Raw genomic sequence first — 20,959 nt, forward strand, 5'->3', positions numbered from 1 at the left:
TGGCCGGCGACCCCCGATCGTGTACCGTGGGATTTACAAAGGTGGGGGGAGGTCAGAAGTGGGATCTCTCGTTTACCTCTGCCCAGGGGTCGCAGCCGGTCGGTTGCGGCATTAGGGGTATGCATCTCACATTGTACCTATCATACATGCATCTCCTATTCGGGGTGCTGGGGGGTTCTGTAACACGCCTAAACCCCGATACCTCTCCAAAGGTATCCAGCTCCCTCATCAATCTAGGAAGATCTCTACTTGGTGATGATTTAGCTTGGGGCGCTGCGTGAGGAACAAAAGCAGCAAATAAAAACAATACCACCTATTTGTCTAAACAATAAAATAATTATAATTATATAAATATCTGCGCTAAAAGTGTGTCTTAAAATCCAAAGACAAAACACCCTAAAGTATAACATGCAATATCCATAAAAAATAAATATAAAGCACTACTATGCCTAAAGAAATGGGCTCGGAGTGATTTTAAGATAAAACACAATTATGTTAACCAGACGAGTAGCTTTCAACACCTGAATAGAGCCATGTTCAAACGGTGCTCTGTAATACCAATCCAAGGCTGAGTACACAGAGTGGCTGCTCCCACTGAAAGCCAAAGGTCCTTGTGCTGAAAAATTGTCCCGTTATAGTCCAAGTGAAGGAAGCTGTAGTCTTCTGAAACGCGTAGGAAATTTGGTCCTTCTAGCGCTCCTTAGCTGATCACGTGACTCATCGCGTGATTGTGACGTCACGCAAGGTCCTGTTCCTTGCCGGCTTGCAGCTTTTACACAGCGCGTCTGTCGCTGTGCTGCGGCGCGATTCTGTTAACTAGGTGGATGATTGTCACTGGCTGGGACATCGTCCTTTACCTGTCATCACATTAGTGACATTTTATCATTAACCTTTGATACCAATTTTGGAGGTTCCTTCACTTGGACTATAACGGGACAATTTTTCAGCACAAGGACCTTTGGCTTTCAGAGGGAGCAGCCACTCTGTGTACTCAGGACACACTTTTTTAGCGCAAATATTTATATAATTATAGATCTCTACTTGGGTCTGCCATATAAAGGATAATGTCGTCCGCAAAGAAACTAGATTTTATCTCTCTTTCGCCCATTTTAATCCCCTGTAAGCTTGGGCCCGCATTAATAAACCTAGCAAGTGGTTCGATGGCTAAATTAAACAGTAGTGGCGAAAGGGGGCAGCCCTGTCTCGTGCCTCTTTCCAAAGGTATTATGTCTGACAAATCTGCTGCTGTGTGAAGACATCAGTGACACAGAGCTGTCTCATTCACACAGCAGAGGCTTTGTCACAGAACAGATTACATCAGTGACTCCCATCCCCTGTGCAGATTAGAAGCTGCAGACCCCCATCACTGGCCATCACACAGTCTGTTCTCACTGCTGCCAGCAGCCGAGCCCCATCACTGGCAGCCCAAGCCCCATCACTGCCAGCAGCCTGGGACACTGAGGGAAGGAATCACTGATAATGAGTGAGTTATGTATTGTAATCATGGAGTGGCCCAGAATACAGGACAATTTTTCCTCCTCACTAGAGTTTCACTTTCCATAGATCACTGTTCAGTGTGTGTCTGGGGGAGGAGCAGCTGGGTGATTCTGCTCTCTGCACTGAGGCTACTAGAGGGGGAGGATTTGTTACTGTGTGAGGAGGGCTTGTTCATGTGGACGTGGAGGGCCTGTTGCTATGGAGGGTGGGGTTGTTGCTATAGAGGGCAGGTTTTTAGTAGAGTAGGAGGAAACGACCAGTTCTCATTTCAATGCCAGAACACCCCCCCCTTGGACGTTCTGCTCAGAAGCAAGAGAGTTATATCTAGAAAACCCTGCAAACTGGTGACAGAAGGTAAATTACTTATTGCCACCATTCTGCAGCCCAGATATGTACTGAGATTATGTGAAAAGCCCGGACAACCCCTTTAACTTTCTTTTGGTGACCATTTGAAACGCTAGTCCAAAATCACACATCAAGTTTATTTTCTTGTACATCTAAAAAAAACCCAATTCATCAGTGAGATACGGTTGTTTTTTTTTCATTGTGACCCTTTTTTACGCTCCATGTGTCATCACTTTTTTAATATGCAATAAAAAGAACAGTGGAAGTTTCTCAAGCTTCTCTTAGCATTGAGTGAAAATTGGACAGTACATGAATGCAATGATGGTATCTGTGTGCGGTCTGGTTTTGTTTCCACTGGCCCATTCACTGAAATAGGGCAATTTATTTAGCAGATCAGTCCAAAGTAGGACATGTCTTCGTACTTTTTATGTAGACTATGAAGCAGCAGGAAAAAAATTGATATGGTAATGAGGCCTTAAGCTGGGCTTACACAAGTGTATTTCAAATCAAATTTATTATCGCCAAGTACATATTACATATATACAAGGAATTCTTTGTGGCAAAGAGGCAACATAATATATAACAACAGATACAACAAGTAACATCTAACAAGACAGATACAGTATATAGTCTACACATGACGATTTAATTGTTGAACAGAGAGTGGATAGAAGCTGATCATATGGCGGTTGGTGCTGCATTTGGGGACTCTGAAGCGACGTCCTGAAGGGAGTAGTTGGAATGAGGAGTGTCCCGGGTGAGAGGGATCGGATGAAATTTTCAATGCGTGGGATCGAATACTGTTATCATAAAGATCCTGTATTTTAGGCAGGGGGGAACCTATAATTCTCTCTGCTGTTCTGAAAGTCCTTTGTATATCGGAGTTTGTCATGCGCAGTGTCTCCCCCATACCAGACTATCAGAGAGGAACAAATCACAGATCTGATGACAGCATTAAAGAATAAGATCAGCAGATTCTTAGACAAACCATATCTTTTCAGCTGACGCAGGAAGAACATCCTCTGTTGTGCTTTTCTTATAACAGCATCCACGTTTTTCCCCCATTTAAGATCATGAGAGATGATAACACCAAGGAATTTGGTCTCTGTGACCCGAAGAACCACTTCGTCATGGATGTAGATTGGAAGTATTTCATGTTGATCTTTCCTAAAATCCACAACCATCTCGGTATTTTACAGGCTGCATATGGACTGCAAAGTCGGGACTGACCATGGGTCTCCTGACCCTAAATTACAGCCTGAAATGTGTCTCTAAATTTGGATTGAGAGATCGCGCTCACTCCTGCAATTACTGTTGGCATACTGACTGTAAAATATACCTGTGTGAACCTGACCGTAGTCATAGCTTCTATGAGACAAATTGGGTGGAGCTGGGGCATTTACCTTACACCACATATTTTACTCCAGTCACTGACTAGAGTAAGATTAGTGGCGAAACACACAATGTCGCACACCATTTTTCAGAGGAGCAAAATTTATGAAGTGACATGCCCCTCTTAATGAATCAAGAGTGTCTGACTCCAGCAGGCCTCTTCATTAAGACCACCATAGACATTGCCATTATTGATGATTTGGGCCATAGTTAGTGATGAGCAAATATACTTGTTGCTCGGGTTTTCCTGAGCATGCTTGGGTGTCCCCCCGAGTATTTTGGCATGCTCGGAGATTTAGTTTATGTCGACGCAGCTGCATGATTTGTGACTGCTAGACAGCCTGAATACATGTGGGGATTCCCTAACAAACAGGCATTCCTCACATGTATTCAGCCTGTACAGCAGCCGCAAATCATGCAACTGCGACGACACAAACTAAATCTCTGAGCACGCCAAAATACCCGGAGGACACCCAAGCATGCTCGGGAAAACCCGAGCAGCGAGTATACTCGCTCATCACTAGCCATAGTCTAAAATAGGAGAAAAATAGGAGAAAGAAAACAGACAGGAACTCGTCAATCAGGTTATGTATAGAGATTAGAAAGACAAACACACAGCAATAAATTACGCACCATTATGATAAATCGGTAATCAGTATATAGTAATAGCACATATTGGTGCAAAAAAATAGGACCTATATATGGAGCCAATCGCATATCAAAACTAGCACAAGAAAAAATGATCAAAAAATCCCACTTTTATTATAAAAATTTAAATTTTATTATCTCATCAAAACGAACATGAACATGGGAGAGACACAGTGCATATGTGCATAGACAAGAAATATACCAAAAGGGTACAGATAATGCAGGGCATTAAGGAATACCGTATTTTTTGGACTATAAGACGCACCGGACCATAAGACACACCCCAATTTTTAGAAGGAAAATAGGGAAAAAAATAATGTGTCAAATGGGGGTCCGTCTTACAGTTCGAATTCAGCTTACCTGGGAAGGGATCCGGCACAGGTGGAGGAGTGGTCACAGGGGTCATTCAGTGGTCCAGGCTCGTGCGGTGGTGGCTCTGTGCTGGGGCAGGTTGGTTGTGCTGGAGCAGCTGGGCTGTACTGGGGCAGCTGGGCTGTGCTGGGGCAGGTGGGCTGTGCTGGGGCTGGAGCAGCTGTGCTGGGGCAGGGGTAGCGGCTCTCTGTGCTCCGGTGCAGGGGCGGCGGCTCGACCGGCATTTCCTCCATGCCAGGAGGCCCCCGCACATCCCTTACTCCTCTGGGAACATGAATGCCGGGAAGATGGCCGCCGGTCCAGGGACGGCGCATGCGCAGGTTCAGATCTCGTCCCGAGATCTCGGGGGACAAGATTCAAATCTCGGCAACGAGATCTCGTCCCCCGAGATCTCGGGACGAGATCTGAACCTGCGCATGCGCCATCCCCGGACCGGCGGCCATCTTCCCGGCGTCCATGTTCCCGGAGGCCACCGCAACATGGCGGCGGCCAGCAAGGGATGTGCGGGGGCCTCCGAGCTTGGAGGAAATGCCGGCGGAGCCGCCGCCCCTGCACCGGAGCACAGAGAGCCGCTACCCCTGCACCAGCGTACAGCCCGCTGCCACCACCGCACTACAGAGCCCCGCAGAACCCGCACCAGCCTCCAGCCATGATCAGAGGTTAGTATATTGCGACCATAAGATGCACCCCCCACTTTCCCCCAAAATTTTTGGGGAAAAAAGTGCGTCTTATGGTCCGAAAAATACGGTACTAAATATCTGGAGATCCATGTAAATAGTTAAAGATTCGTTCAATATACATATCAATACATAGTTACATCATGCAATGTGCTGGCCCACATAAAGGTAAGTATATAATGATAATAATAGAGCCACCACCGCACAAATGATTTTACCGATCTTGCCCCCTGACGAAGGCAACGCCGAAACGCACATTGGAGTGGGTGCAGGTCCCAGGGCATCGTTATTATTACACAGGTAAGATCTTGTCTATGCATATATGCACTTTGTGTCTCTCCCATGCTCATGTTCTTTTTGATGAGATAATAAAATTTATATTTTTATAATAAAAGTGGGCTTTTTTGATCGTTTTTTCTTTTTCTTGTGCTAGTATGTATAGAGATTGTGTTTAACTTATGAATACAATTAAAGGCATTGTTTGGTTTTAACAAGTTATAACCTATCTGCAAGATTGTTGATTGGTGGGTGTCTGAGACCCACAATGGATCGGCAGTGCTCAAGTGTGAACTGCGTTTCATTCATTCCCTATGGAACGCTCAGCTTTTTCCAGTAACAAAATATGTAATAAATGGAAATAAATTGGGTATTCGATCAACAAGTTATTGCTCATCCAACAGATAGGTGAGAATACCTTATTATTATGATGGGACATATCACTAACTCATTCTGTTCTCTGCAGGAGGGTGATTTCACTGACAAGTTTAATTTAAAGCCACATATCAGATATCTCCTTCACAAGCATACAGTATATACATATATCAAAAACTAAATAAAAAGTATTATTTATCTATTTCTAGTTCAAAGTAAACCAATCTTTTTTGAGGAAACGACTAAGGCTGGAATCGCACGAGCTTATAACATCAGATGCTATATGCTAATGACACTCGGCTCTTACTCTGCTGCGAGCGGGAGCCAAGTGTCAATGCTCTGTGCTGCGACCCTCCTGCATGAGAGAAAATCTCAGCACAGCTGGGAAAGGAGACGGAGAAAGCAATTTCTCCATCTTCTCCAAGGCCTGTCTTGTCATATATTAGACTGCACTAGGATGACATCCAAACGCAGTCCGATGTTTCACACCCACATATAGACTTGTATGGGTGCGTGTGAGCTGAGTCTCGCTGCCAATCACAGCATGCTGCCATTGTTTTCTCATGCTGAGTTCCTACCCCTGAAGACAACAATCATGCTATGTGTATAGTGTCATGGGGTTTTACAAGTAGCGTGTTATGGTAATGTACAGTATGTAAGTAATGTAAAATGTTAATGTATAATATGGGTAGTCCATAGTGCAGGGTAGAGTCAGGATTAGATTAACGATAAGATAAATACTGTTTATATACTAAGTGGTTTAGCACAGTATAGAACAATAGGTTAAGCCTATAAGATAGGACATAGATAATAATAGAACTAGCCCAGTGGGTGGGAACTAGTGTTAATAAAAGGTGGGCACTTCCTCATAGCAAAGGAGACAAGGTGCGGTGACAAGTATAAGTTTAAGTCCAGTGGGTTCCTAGGGTCAGCATGTATCTACCATTTGAGGCAGTGGGACGCTATACTGGAATCCTAAGCGTATTCTCATGTCGTGCCTTGAGTCAAAGGTCATAGGGGCTGCCGGGCCCATTGTGTGCTTTGGCATACAGGGGAAGATGAACAGGAGCCAGCCAATGTGGAGGGTAATGGATCCCAGGTGCACTGCCAAATAAGAAGGGAGATCCCTGGGACTAGAAGCCAGTGGGTGATGGGATACTCAAGGGGGAACGAATGCTAGGGTTGAAGATCTGTTGTGCTAAGGAAGGTACGAATAAGAAGTGCTTTGCCCTACCCCACGTGCTATCACTTGATGGACTTGAACTGACAAGTAAACGTTTGCTTGTTGCAATGAACCTGGGTGTCCCCTGAATAGTGTGAGGCGGCTCCTGAGGATGGAGGCCTGGAGACTGTGGAGGCCTGTGGTCTACAAGCGAGTATAATGCACCCAACACCACACTGAGACTGGGACACCGTTTGCCTGTAAAGTGCCAGAGAGTAACCGGACAGCAGCTTGGTTACGCCTATCGCTCCCGCACAATTTACAAATTGGAATGAGAAAATAATCGCCGATCTGCACTGCCCCAACAGTGGGCCGAGAGCCATCCGATAAAACATCAGCTAGCACTCAGCCATGTTATACGCTCGTGTGACCCCGATCTAATACTACAGATGGTACACTATGCTAGGTGGTTTATCAGAATATCACGCCAGAGAAAGGAGTTAGAAAGTTACCTCAACACAGCCAGGATTGCTAGTATTACAACCGCGCTGGAAAACTGTTTCAAACTTCTTTGGACGACAATGCCATCTATGACCAGTCCTGTGTAATATGGACTAAATATTTCTCCTGTGATAAAGGAAAACTACATTTATAAACTGATAACTAGCCCCCAACAAGAGGCTTCGGTTTGTGGTCCCGGCTGTGAAAACAATTTTTTAAAGAGCAGTTCGATCATGAAATGGTATCCCGCACACAGATACATTGTTCGTGGTCTCATACCAAGACTTGATATACAATCATGACCCAACTGGATAAAGCTCTACATGAAAACATATTTCTGCACAGGCTGAGTAGTCTTTTCCACATTATTGTATGTTCACATAGTGTTTTAGACAGGGGCAAACACCAACAGAAAGGCCGCTGTGCAAGGACAGTACATGGGCCTTTTGGTTGGCATATTTGAGATAATGTTATCGTAGGTACTGCGCTCTGAAGTCATGACATTTTCACTGGAGCAGCGAAGAGGGCTACCAATGCAACTGCCATTACGCTTAATATATGCTTCAAGTCCACTAGATGGATACAAAAGTAATATTATGAAAGAAGTGTGTATATATATATATATATATATATTTGTTTTTTCTTTAAATAGTTTTCACTCCTCTCTCATATTATAAGGCAACACCACAATCAACAGAATGTCTTTTTGTTGTTTATTTGAATGCAAATTCCTGAATGCAAAGTCTAAATAGTATTCATTAAAAATTGTTCTACCATTTTGCTGCTGCAGTGTCTGTAAGTCCTTTAGGTGGCTGAGTGATCTACAAAAATGTAATAAATTTGTTAGAGCTTCAGCTCATGGTTCTAATGGTTCTCACAGCTCTCCCCTCCCTTCCATCAGTGTCCAATATAGCAGCAGAGAGGGTATTGTACACAGACCTGTAGTGAATAGGTGAGAAAGTACCTAAAGTCTCATGGAGGGCAGAGAAAACATGCTGTAAATATGGAGGAGAGCATAAGGGGAGCAAATAAATAGCATACTGGACCTGTGCTAATACATGAAAGCAAATTTAGACAGCAGAACCCATGATGCACACAGTCCTCGCATTCAGTCTTTATTACATCATCATTCTGTGTAAACAGACGTCGCACTGCCGAGAAAAATGACAGCCTATACATACTGGTTTAGTAGAGATTGTTCTTTTACAGATTGTTCAGTGCCCTTCATTTAGCGCAGTTTGCTGTGTAAACAGGCTTTCAGATGCCAATAAGTAAATATAATTTCGTGCCGCCGTTCAGCCCATGTAAGTGACCCTTTAATGCAGTTATTACCTAAACGTTACCACTGACATGTAAAATCCTATTTTATAAATCATAGGTGTCCATAGCCTTTATGTATGAAATAGGCCACATCTCTAAAGGGTTAAATTCCTTGCTGACTCTCAATGATTCGCATCCCGTCAAGAGTCTCTACAGGAGGCACAGAACTGAAAGGTGGTCATACACCTTACACAAAATGTGTCTGACCACAGGCTTATACACAGCTTCGAGCAATGACTTGCACAATTGTGAATGTACATAGCTCAGGACTCACCACCCCTCCCACCCACTCAAGGTTGAGATTTTAACATTTCGAACTTGACAAGGATACATAATAGGTTTACCATGAAGCTTATTATTGTACTTTACTAATATTTTCTTCCTTAATAGGTAACTAATCTACATAACGTATTAATATACAGGTCTGGCAAAAATTAAGAGACCACTGCACAGTTTTATAAAAATCCTCTTCTCTCTATGTCTGACAGCCATTCCATTCCAGTGTCAGTTGAATTCCAACCAGAGCACACCTCATTCCACTTAATGTGCTTCTGATTAGGTGATCACCTGACCCAAATCTTATCTAATGAAGGAAAGTATAAAAAACCCTGCTGTGGTCTTCACAATCCTCTTGCAACAGGACAAGCTGGATGGCAAAACAGTGCTAGTAAAATCAAAAAAGTAATAGGAATTAAAAAATACCTTTTTTACCATGCCAAATTAGTTGAAAAGAAAAGTCTTGAGTGAGGAAAAGAAGGGCTCAATTCTGGCTTTACTAGCAGAGGGATACAGTGAGCATCATGTTGCCTCCATCCTTAAAATTTCTAAGATGGCAGTCCATTACAATAAGGTCAAGCAGCGGATATTGGGGACAACAAAGCTACAGACCGGCAGAGGGCAAGAACGACTCCCCTCTGACCGAGATGACCGCCATCTTATTTGAATGTCACGCAGCAACCGCAGGATGACATCAAGTGACCTACAAAAGGAATGGCAAATGGCAGCTGGGGTGAAGTGCACGGCAAGAACAGTTCGTAACAGGCTCCTAGAGGCAGGACTCAAGTGATGTAAAGCTAGAAAAAAGCCTTTCATCAATGAGAAGCAAAGGAGAGCCAGGCTGAAGTTTGCTAAAGACTATAAGGATTGAACCATAGAGGACTGGAGTAAGGTAATCTTCTCTGATGAGTCTAATTTTCAACTTTGCCCAACACCTGATCGTCTAATGGTTAGACGGAGACCTGGAGAGGCATACAGTGTCTTGCACCCACTGTGAAATTTGGTGGAGGATCGGTGATGATCTGGGGATGCTTCAGCAAGGTTGGAATTGGGCAGGTTAATCTTTGCGAGGGACATATGAATCAAGCCGCATACAAGGTTATCCTGGATAAACAGTAGATTCCGTCTGCTCAGGCAATGTTCCTAAACTCTGAGGACTGTTTTTTCCAGCAGGACAATGCGCCATGCCACACAGCTAGGTCAATCAATGTGTGTATGAAGGACCCCCACATCAAATCCCAATCTCGAGACCTGAACCCCATTGAAAACCTCTGGAATGTAATCAAGAGGATGATGGATAGTCACAAGCCATCAAAAAAAAGAAGAACTGCTTAAATTATTGTACCAGGAGTGGCAAAGGCAGTATGAGAGACCGGTGGAAAGCATGCCAAGACGAATGAAAGCTGTGATTAAAAATCATGGTTATTCCACAAAATATTAATTTCTGAACTCTTCCTGAGTTGAAACATTATTATTGTTGTTTCTAAATGATTATGAACTTGTTTCCTTAGCATTATTTGAGGTCTGCAAGCACTGCATTTTTTTGTTATTTTGACCATTTCTCATTTTCTGAAAATAAATACAAAATTTAGTGCTTGGAAATTCGAAAAGATGTTGTCAGTAGTTTATAGAATAAAAGAGCAATTTACATTTTACTCAAAAATATACCTATAAAGAGAAAAATCAGACAAACTGAAAATTTTCAACATATCAAAAAAATGTCCAAGATGTATAAATACCACCTCAAAAATTATTCATAAACCATGACTACCATAAATGGCAGAAAAAGAGGCAAAAAGCATGATAATAAAATTTCTTCAAAATTATTTACTCAATACATAAAATAAACAAGGGAATATGCACAAAATGCCATGATAATACACAGACCAGAAACCATATCAGAAAATATGACAGGAAAACACCATAAAATTCATGTAATCAAAAACTTATTGTCTGATAGATAGCAAAAATTATAATAAAATGCTTGATGTAATAGACAGATTATGCGCAAAATTCACAATGAAAAAAGTGCTACATGCAAGGAGGTGCCAATAATTGTCTGCTACATATAAAATGCTAGCCACCCTATTGAAAAAAGCACAGCCTTTTATTAAATGCACAAAAATCCACTGTTGAGAAAATGGTGTATAATGCCTATTTTTTCATTGTGCATTTTGCACATAATCTATTACATCAAGCATTTTATTATAATTTTTGCTATCTATCAAACAATAAGTTTTTGATTACATGAGTTTTATGGTGTTTTCCTGTCATATTTTCTGACATGGTTTCTGGTCTGTGTATTAACTTGGCATTTTGTGCATATTCCCTTGTTTATGTATTGAGTAAATAATACATTTTGAAGAAATTTTATTATCATGCTTTTTGCCTCTTTTTTTCTGCCATTTACTAATGGTAGTTATGGTTTATTGGTTTATGAAACTGAAAATCTTGCAGTGGTCTCAAGTTTTGCCAGAGCTGTATGTCTAAACTACTTACAGGAATGTTTATGCAGTCAAGTCTTTTCACTAGCTTAAGGCCCCGCCTCACATAGCGAGATTTTGTGACGCAACAGCGATCTCGCCTGCGATCTTGCTACGTGTGACACATAGCAGCGACCGCCCCCCCCCCCCCGCTGGATATCGCTGATCGTGCTCGAATGTCCTGGGCCATTTTTTCATCGTCGGCGTCCTGCTGGCCAGCATGCATCGCTGTGTCTGACGCTGACGAGCGACCTCGTTGGCGACGCAGAACTCAGGGACGCAGGCTGGAATCGTTCAGAATAGCTGCTCTGTGACAACGCACCAGCGATCCTTACCAGGTTGTATCGTTGTCGGGATCGCTGGTGCGTCATTAAGAGATCTGCCTGTTTGACATCTTACTAGCGACCATTTAGCGACGCACCAGCGATCCCTACCAGGTCGTATCGTTGTCGGGATCGCTGGTGCGTCTCTATGTGAAACGGGAGTATACAGTACACCTTTGTTTTGCTTTCCTGTAGACATAGCATAGAACCTAGGGAGAACACTGTGGGCCTGTTTCATCATTTGTAATGTTATTTTCATTGAAGTTTTTTTGCGGAAATTCTTGAAAATGGCGCACAAGCTTTATCAATTTTGCTACTTTTTAGCACAAAAAAATTGCACCAAAACACTGCACTAAAATATATAATGTATATAAAATCACTACACGAGGACTGGAGTATATTTGCAACAAATTTGGGGACTTATTAAAAAAGTCGCATTTTCTGAGTTAATCTAAAACATCAGGAAATGCCACATTGATGTGAAAATCATAAAACTAAACAACAGAAGACAACCTTCAAAAAGGTGCAATTCGTTGGATGAATTTGTCGCAAATCAAAAAGTGACTAATTGAGAGGTATTTGCACCAAACAATGGCGATAAAGCAGTGATAAATCGGGTCCTATGTGTAAAAAGGATGACGGTTTGTGACCTCTCTCGGCCAGGCACACTAAGGGAAGCTTTACATTAGTCTTACCCATTCGGCTGGCTGAAGAAGTTCAGTGACAGGCTTGGTGCACTATTTCATGCTAATGTTTTCTACGTTGCTTTCAGTTGCATTAAGAGATCCAGTAAATATTGATAATGTATCTGTCACAATACCAATTTCTCAATTTACAAATTATACTGAACTGCAAAATGTAATCATGACTTACCTAGCGTGCATAGAAGCAGGAAGACAAATGCAATCATCAAATATCCCGAATCCTGTTTGGAGTAAGATAATAATCTTCCTACGGTGGCTCCTGATAGCTCACTTTTTGCATCCAGTTTTTGTCTGCCCTCCTGATCATCAAACACTTCAGAATAAGATCTTCCCTCCTGTCTGCAAGGGGTCACCTCACCCATCTGTTTCCATGTTAGGAGAGTGACAGCTGAGGACACCCACGTCCACACCAGAAGGCTCCAGAACCAAGGGTCTTTAACAGGCTTATCATCCTCAGAGTACAGTAAGAGCTTAATCATGGCATAGGAGGCAATGAGGTAGCACACCAGGGTCATAGGGGTTAGGGATGCCTGCAGCCTCCGAGGACCATTCATCCGATTCCATGCTACTCCTATTACAGCGCCAAGAGATATGGAGGCTCTCAAGAAAGAAGTTCCCCAGACGTCCGACATGGAATTAAATATATTAAATTCCACTATGTCTTGAATAATACTCGCCTTTTTACAGCTGCAGATGTACAATAGGGTGGACACAGTAATGTCGCAGGCTATGAATATCACGGTGCAAATCATAACATAAAAAGGTCTCATTGTTGCAGCTTCTTATAGTACCACGTAAGTTACGTCTTCTGTAACAATCCTGTAAATGATCAAAAGAGGTACCGTAGTGTTATCACAGATATAGATGACACATTACTAGGAAATGTCATAAAATGTAACAAATCTTTTCTGTCCATACAAAACGAGCTCCTCTCCCTACAATGAGCCATATTACTGTAATACTGTGTTCACACAGTGCTTTTATGCAGCTTTTTTACATATGAATAATGCAGTGTTGGCACTAAAAAAGCATTTATGATTTTTCATGCATTTTTTTTACCCATTTAATTGAACTGGTAAAAAACAATAGCAAAAACATTGAAAGACTTGTTCATGGGAATGAGATTTTAGAAATCTCATTCATTTTGCTGCTACTATATAACTGCATTTTTTCTGCACTAAAACAGCTTGGAAAAGAGCAATGCAAACACTACGTGTGAACAAGCCCAAATAGCAATCTTATTGTAATCCTATTGACCAGATTTGGAGTTTCCACTCAGGGCGCAGATAGATGGCTGTAAAACACGTGCGAGGATTGCATCACCTTGCACGGACTTGCCCGGCACCTCTCCTGACCTGAGCGTGACAGCGTGATGTATTTCTATGCAGCTGTCATGTTCAAGTCAGGAGAGGTGCCGGGCAAGTCCGTGCACTGCAATGCGATCCTCGTACAAAAAATACCGCCATCTGTCTGCGCCCTTAGTGTTAAAGAAGTTGTCTCACAAGGGACATGTATGGCACATCCATATGATATGCCATAGATGCCTGATAGATGGGTCCCACCTTTGAGACACGCACCTTTCTCCAGAATGAGAATCACTCATTACGGCATAAGCCCGACCATCAGTGAATGAGAGATGGCGCACAAGATTAATGGCTCGTCTGAACTAGTCCTATGGCAGTGAATGGAGAGAGTCGGCACATGATCCGCTACTATTAGGCAATGCTGGTCAGGTCCCCAAGGTGGGAAAATGCCATGTAAGGTTTATTATTACAACTGTGAATTTTACCTGTGACTCTTTGCATTATTTCTTTAAATTAATATCCAATTATCATTCCTTTGTTCTTTTAGTAAGCTTTTAAACAACTTTTGACATGCTATAACCACATTTCAGAAATTTGATAGTTAGGGACCTGGGTCTTAATACCCCACCAATTGCTGAAACCAAGGGACAGTAACAGCTGATTCCTGGGATGCCAGTAGATCAGTAAGGACTCAAAGTACCGTATATGAGTAAATATACTGAGGCTGGTGCTAAGGCTATACTAAAGATTTTATATAGTATTTGCAGGGTGGTACTGTGTCACATGACTGACCACCCAGAAGAGGCAGATTTTAATTACGGTAGTTGGCTATTGAAACACACCAATTAAGAAAGCTATTGATCAGATACACTATGTGGACAAAAAAAATTGGGACACCTGCATATTACCCCTTAAATAGGATATTTTTTACTTATTTATAGGCATGTAATTGGGGCTAAAATAAATTTTTGCAAGTTGGGTATAATTAAAAATTTGGCCCCATTTGTCTCTTATAGCCCCTGTATTACACTATCAACTGCTGGTAAGTTGTAGGCTATGTGCACACGTCCGGAATTCCCGCGGAAATTCCGCAACTCCCTGCTGCGGGAAATACCCTAGAATTCCGCATGTGTAATGTCTGCGTATTTCCCGCATTTTAACTAGTGTTTTGCAAGCGTAATTAGCTTGCAGAATACTAGCGCTTTCCAAGTGATCTGTAGCATCACTTGGAAAACTGATTCACAGGTTGGTCACACTCGTCAAACATAGTGTTTGACTAGTGTGACCAACTTTTTACTACTGAGGCCGCCTATGCAGCCTCAATAATAAAAAGATATAAAGTTTAAAATAATAAAAAAAAATAAAAAATCACTATATTCTCACCTTCCGGCGTCCCACACAGTGTCCCCAGGCCTCAACGATGCTCCCGGCAAGTCCCGTTCCCAACAATGCCTTGCGACAATGACCTCTGATGATGTAGCAGTCTCGCGATACCGCTACATCATCAAAGGTCATTGTCGCAAGGCATCACTGGGAACGGGACTTGACAGGAGCATCACTGAGGCCTGGGGACGATGCGTGGGACCCTGGAAGGTGAGAATATCACGATTTTTTATTTTAACTCTATTTTTTTACAGGGATATGGTACCCAGGGCCTGGAGGAGAGTCTCCTCTCCTCCAGACCCTGAGTACCATCCACACATTTTACGCTTACTTTGCGCATGGTGGGCATAGCCACATGTGGAAAGTAAGCGGAGCAATGCATTCCAATGTGTGCGGAATACCAGCGATTCTGAGAAAACAATGAGCATGCTGCGTATTTTTCCGCGATGCGATTCCGCGGCAACAAAATACGCAGAATTAGCACAGCATGTGCAGAATGCCATTGAAGTCAATGGGTTGCAGATTTTTTGTGCTTACGCGGCAAAAACGCTAAAAATCCGCAACATGGGAACACAGCATTAATACTAGAGGTTAAGACCATCCAGATTTGGGTACACCTTGATGCTGGTGGGATGGCTTTTACAGTGTTTACCAAGTACCCAATGTTATTACACGCACTATTGATTGTACTTATTTATTTACAGCAAGGCATATGTTCATTTTGCTTCTGTCTTATTTTTTGTCTGTTTAATGGCCAGTGTTTACATGATCCTATTTTGCATGTATATCAACTTATACTCCAGTTCATTTTTTCAGTTATTCTTCATCCACCAAACTTTATAGCTGCCACAATCCAGTTTAGCAGACAATATTCTACTCTTCTACAGGGTGGTGTTACTTACAAGGACATACATTTTTAAACAGAAGAAGCATTCTGTATTTCTCAGGCACTAAAGATACCAATTCAGCCTTGGCAGAACATATGGTGGCATAGAAACTCAACACTCAAGATAAGGTGCAGTGCTAGAGATCTCATCTTAGCCTGGGATATTGGTAACAAAAAGAGCAGTAAGATGCTGTTCACATTGCTCCTGAGTTTTTTCACTCTTAGGCTAAGTTCCCACAATGAGCTTTTGTTGCGTTTTTGACGATGCGTATTTCTGCTGAGTCAAAATCTCAGCGTCCTACAATTCCAGCAAAGTGGGTGGTTGGAAAACCGCAACATGTCAAGTTCTCTTGTAGGTACGCTGAGTTTTCTGTGCATAATTTACCTATAAACTTGAATTAGGTGTTGAAATTCTGCAGGTAAAAAGCGCACATGCACTTTAAATGCGTTTCGGAGGCTGGAATGCATAAGAAAACAAATGTAATCGGCACTTACAGTGGCATATAAAAATGTGGGCACCCCTGTTCAAAATTACTGCTATTGTGAACAGTCAGGCAAGTTGAAGGTTAAATGATTTCTAAAAGGCCTAAAGTTAAAGATGAAAACTATACTTTGTGTTTTAGATAAAAACATATATGTGTATACATACATATTTTACATTTTAAAAATTACAAAAAGAAAAATGGGACGATGCAAACATTTAGGTACCCTTGGATACTTGTTAGGCTATGTGCCCACATGCTGCGGAATTGTCCGCAGCATTTCTGCAACTCCCCACTGCAGGTAAAACGCATGCGGAATTCGCATGCATTTTCCCGCAAAACACAAGCGTTATGCAAGCGTTTTTAGCTTGCGGAATTCGAGCGCTTTTCCAAGCGATTTGAAGCATCGCTTGGAAAAGTGATCGACAGGTTGGTCACATTTGTCAAACATAGTGCTTGACAAGTGTGACCAACTTTTTACTATTGATGCTGCCTATGCAGCATCAATAGTAAAAGATAGAATGTTAAAAATAATAAAAAAGATATGGATATACTCACCTCCTGTCAGTCCCCGATCTCCTCAGCGGCACTGCCGGCAAGTTCCGTTCCCAGTGATTCATTGCAAGAATGACCTCTGATGACGTAGCGGTCACGCGACCGCGACGTCACAAAGGTCATTTTGGCGCAAAGCACGCCTGGGAACAAAGCCGCCACGTGCACCGCTGAGGATCGGGAGGACTCCGGGGGCCGACAGAGGGTAAGTACCGTATATCCCTATTTTTTATTTTAATTCTATTTTTAACAGGAATATGGTACCCAGGACATGGAGGACAGTCTCCTCTCCTCCAGATCCTGGGTACCATCCGCACATAAAACGCTCACTTTACGCATGGTGGGCATGGTCCACATGCATAAAGTGAGCGTTTCAATGCAATCCTATGGTGGCGGAATCACCGCGATTTCGTCAAATTAATGGACATGCTGCGTTTTTTTCCGCAATGCGATTCAGCAGCTGAAAAATCTGCAGCATGGGCACAGCAACTGCGGAATCCCATAGGATTGCATGGGATGCGTTTTAACTAGCGTTTTTTAAGCATTTCCGCGTCGGCCTTGCCGCTGCGGAAACCCTTAAAAAACGCAACGTGGGCACATAGTCAACAAGCCATAACCGTAAGGCTATCATTGTTAGGAAGGATCAGGTGATGCAAATTTCCCAGCTTTATAAAAACCCTGCCTCCTCTAACCTTGTGAAAAAAAAAACACGGCAGCCATGGGTTCTTCTAAGCAGCTGCCTAACCATCTGAAAATGAAAATGGTGGAGGCCCACAAAGCAGAAGGCTATATGAATATAGCAAAGGGTTTTCAAGTTGCCTTTTCCTCAGTTTGAAATGTAATTAAGAAATGATAGCTAACAGGAACAGTTGAGGTCAAAATAAGGTCTGGACGACCAGCAAAATTTCAGTGAGAGCTGCTCGTAGGATTGCTAGAGAGGCAAATTAGAACCCCAGCGTGACTGCAAAAGACATTCAGAAAGATTTATCAGACTCTGGAGTTGTGACACATTGTTCTACTGTTCATAGACACCTGCACAAATATGGCCTTTATGTATGAGTCAGCAGAATAAAACCTCTCCTGCATTCTCATCACAATATTCAGCGTCAGACGTATGCCTGATGCATTTTGGTAACAAGTCCTATGAACCGATGAGGTTAAAACAGAAATCTTTGGCCACAATGATCAAAGATATGTGTGGAGAAAAAGGGCACATACGCGTAATTTCAAGAAAAGAACATCTCACCAACCATTAAGCATGGGGGTGGATCAATCATGTTTTGGGGTTATGTTGCAGCCAAAGGCACGGAGAACATTTTTCGGGTAGAGGGAAGAATGGAGTCAATGACATTTCCAAAAATTTTTGACGCAAACATAACACCATCTGTAAAAAGCTGAAGTTGAAAAGAGGATGGCTTCCATAAATGGAAAATTATAATAAACAATTGTCAAAATTCACAATAGACTAACTCAAAAGGCGTAATTTGAAGGTTTTACAATGGCCCTTACAGTCCCCTGATCTGAACATTGTTGAAAATCCGTGGTTAGACGTCAAAATAGTAGTGCATGCAAAACGACCTAGGAATCTCACAAAACTGGAAGAATTTTCCAAGGAAGAAAGGATAAAAATCCCTCAAACAAGAATTAAGACTCCTGACTGGCAACAAAAATAGTTTACAAATTGTGATAATTTCAAAAGGGGGTACCATGCAGGGTGCTCGAACTTTTGCGTCAGCCCATTTTCCTTTTTGTAATTTTTAAAATGTAAAATATGACAATATATTTGTTTTGGTTTTTTTTGCCTAAAACACAAAGGAAATGTGTCATCTTTAACCCCTTAACCCTCAGAGGTATTTTAATTTTTGCGTTTTCATACAGCTGAGCCTAGTGCCGGGTATTGACGTGCGAGACTCGTCTGAGTTTCTCGCATGTGAGTATGAGCCCTATGTGTTTTTATGTTATCGGCGCCAAATATTCAGATCGAGAAGGGATTGTCGTAGCAGTGGACAGCCCCTTTAATAATGGCAATGTGTACATAAATGTCATATGCAATATGGATGATCCATATGGGATCCAATTTGTTTACGCACCCATGGGCTTGAATTGTCGAGTCTCAGCTGAAATACTGAAATACAGAATAAGGGCTCGCTCCCACTTGCAATTAAATGGGACGAATGCCATACGATTAAAAATCAGTTTGCATTCGGTCCAATGTTATTCAATGATTGTGTTTGGCTGCGATTTTTTTTCCAGCTCGGATCGGAACACAATCGGACTGGAAAACAAATTGCAGCATGCTTCCATTGTATGCAAAAATAGAATCACAGTACTGTGCATATTCAGTTCCCTAGACAATACGCTGTAACCAATAATACGAGAAAATCCCTCACTTATTGGGGACAGAGAGAAATTTTAGTTGAAAGTTTCGTTTTTACAAGCACTTTTGACAATTTGACCCATATATAAGAAATTGGTCATATTTTTTGGATGCCCTAATCAAACTATTGGTCCTACAGACAAACTCTGGGGCCAGTTTCCAACATCCGTGTTTTGCAGTCTGTACGCGGACCACTATGGTCGCGGGTCTCATAAGTCTATGTGAAGCTGCCCAGGTTGGGGCAGGAGACCGGCGACCGGTCTGAGCACAGACTATGTGACACCGTCCTTAGGGTAATTACAGCCGCCACACGTGTCCCAAACTACCCCCACCACGCTACTCAATGACTGTATGACTTGGAAACCGAATGGCGTGGCAACTAGGCATCACGAAGTGTGGCCGTCACTTCTCCGTGTGCCCAGTGAGAGGGTGGGCGCTGACAGGTTCCCCCTAGTCCTCATTCACACTGCTGTGTTCAGGACTGCGGTCACACAGATCTCACATGCAGCAGCCGCAGGTTTCCCAATGCCTGACATCTATGGCTACAAAATGGTGGCATGTTGGCCCATGTGCCGGGTGATGAGAGGGTCTCCTCTGGGGGCATTGCTAGTGCACAAGATTCATGAGCCCCCATGTGAGATGGGGAATAACATTTCCAGTATCTATCCAAACAGACCAGAAAATCATCAATATTTAGAACAGAATCTGCCCTAGAAGAAAATGTGGCCAAACACTCGTCACCTTCCTTGCTGAGCGCCTCCTCTGGCACCTGTGGGGCTGAATGGAAACCATCAGCAAGCATGTTCCTCGCCCTCACAGCACGTCCGTGTACACAGCCTATGCACGGCGACCCCCTCCTCACACCGTGCGCCGGGCGAGGAGCTTAAAGTTCGGTATATTGCAAAATACCAGTTATATGATGAGAAAATAATATAACAAAGAATATCCTGAAACAAACGAGCGGGTGCAGAGAGCCGCACACACGGGGGGCGCTGAGTCACGTGACGGCGCAGACAGGACGCCGCACTCACCTCTACACTGCAGCCGCCGCTCTGCCAGCACCACCTGCCCGAGCTGCAGCAGCATCACAACACTGCTCCACAGTGACGTCATCACGTCACGCCCCCACAGCGGCGGTGAAGCTGCTCCTCAGTGTCAGCTTCCAGGGCCGATTAAAGGGCAAGCGTTCCCTGTCAGCAGCAGCGCTAGTAGTGTAGGGGTATCATGCAAGATTCCCATTCTTGCGACCCGGGTTCGAGTCCCGGCTAGCGCAGATGTCTATTTTCTTCTTTTCAATAATATATATATTTTGATTGTGTGCAGCAGAAATAGGAGCATGTGGTGCCTTCGGTTTCTGTATACCTGCTATATACCAGGGGGTAGGTACAAGTCACCGGTCCGCTGTCTGTGTGGGCAAAAAAGCATTATTCAGGACTTTTTGAGTATTCTTTTGTCGGTCAGTCCTCAGTATTAGGACTCGTTCACATGAACATTTTAGGCTCCATGCCCGCGATCAGGAATAGCAGCATTTGTGCTGCGTTCTACATTACAAGCACATTGGATGGATTTCTGTAAATCCCATGCACACTGTGCTTCTATTTAACGCTGCGTAAACTCCCCCGCG

At 42.9% G+C, this 20,959-nt stretch overlaps 1 protein-coding gene and 1 non-coding gene across 6 annotated transcripts in view; one reads left to right on the top strand and one right to left on the bottom strand.

The window, feature by feature from the left end:
- Positions 1 to 20,458, bottom strand: part of ABCB9 (ATP binding cassette subfamily B member 9) — a 111,394-nt gene extending 90,936 nt beyond the window's left edge. For 2 of the 5 annotated variants that reach the window (XM_073586052.1, XM_073586049.1), the window contains exons 1-3: positions 20,367 to 20,458; positions 12,521 to 13,170; positions 7,257 to 7,371 (exon numbers count right to left, since the gene is read on the bottom strand). In XM_073586052.1, the coding sequence (XP_073442153.1) occupies positions 7,257 to 7,371; positions 12,521 to 13,121 (716 nt within the window). In that variant the 5' untranslated portion in view covers positions 13,122 to 13,170; positions 20,367 to 20,458. Of the gene's footprint in view, positions 1 to 7,256; positions 7,372 to 12,520; positions 13,171 to 20,076; positions 20,193 to 20,366 lie in introns of those variants that run through there. The other 3 variants (XM_073586053.1, XM_073586051.1, XM_073586050.1) reach the window with 2 other exon arrangements.
- A 79-nt stretch (positions 20,459 to 20,537) lies between these two features.
- TRNAG-CCC (transfer RNA glycine (anticodon CCC)) lies at positions 20,538 to 20,608 on the top strand. The gene has a single exon. It is a non-coding gene; the product is annotated as a tRNA-Gly (tRNA).
- Positions 20,609 to 20,959: the final 351 nt, after the last annotated feature.

Source organism: Dendrobates tinctorius, unplaced genomic scaffold, assembly GCF_039654945.1.
Source record: "Dendrobates tinctorius isolate UK_male_01 unplaced genomic scaffold, ASM3965494v1 ptg000090l, whole genome shotgun sequence".
Lineage (NCBI taxonomy): Eukaryota > Metazoa > Chordata > Amphibia > Anura > Dendrobatidae > Dendrobates > Dendrobates tinctorius.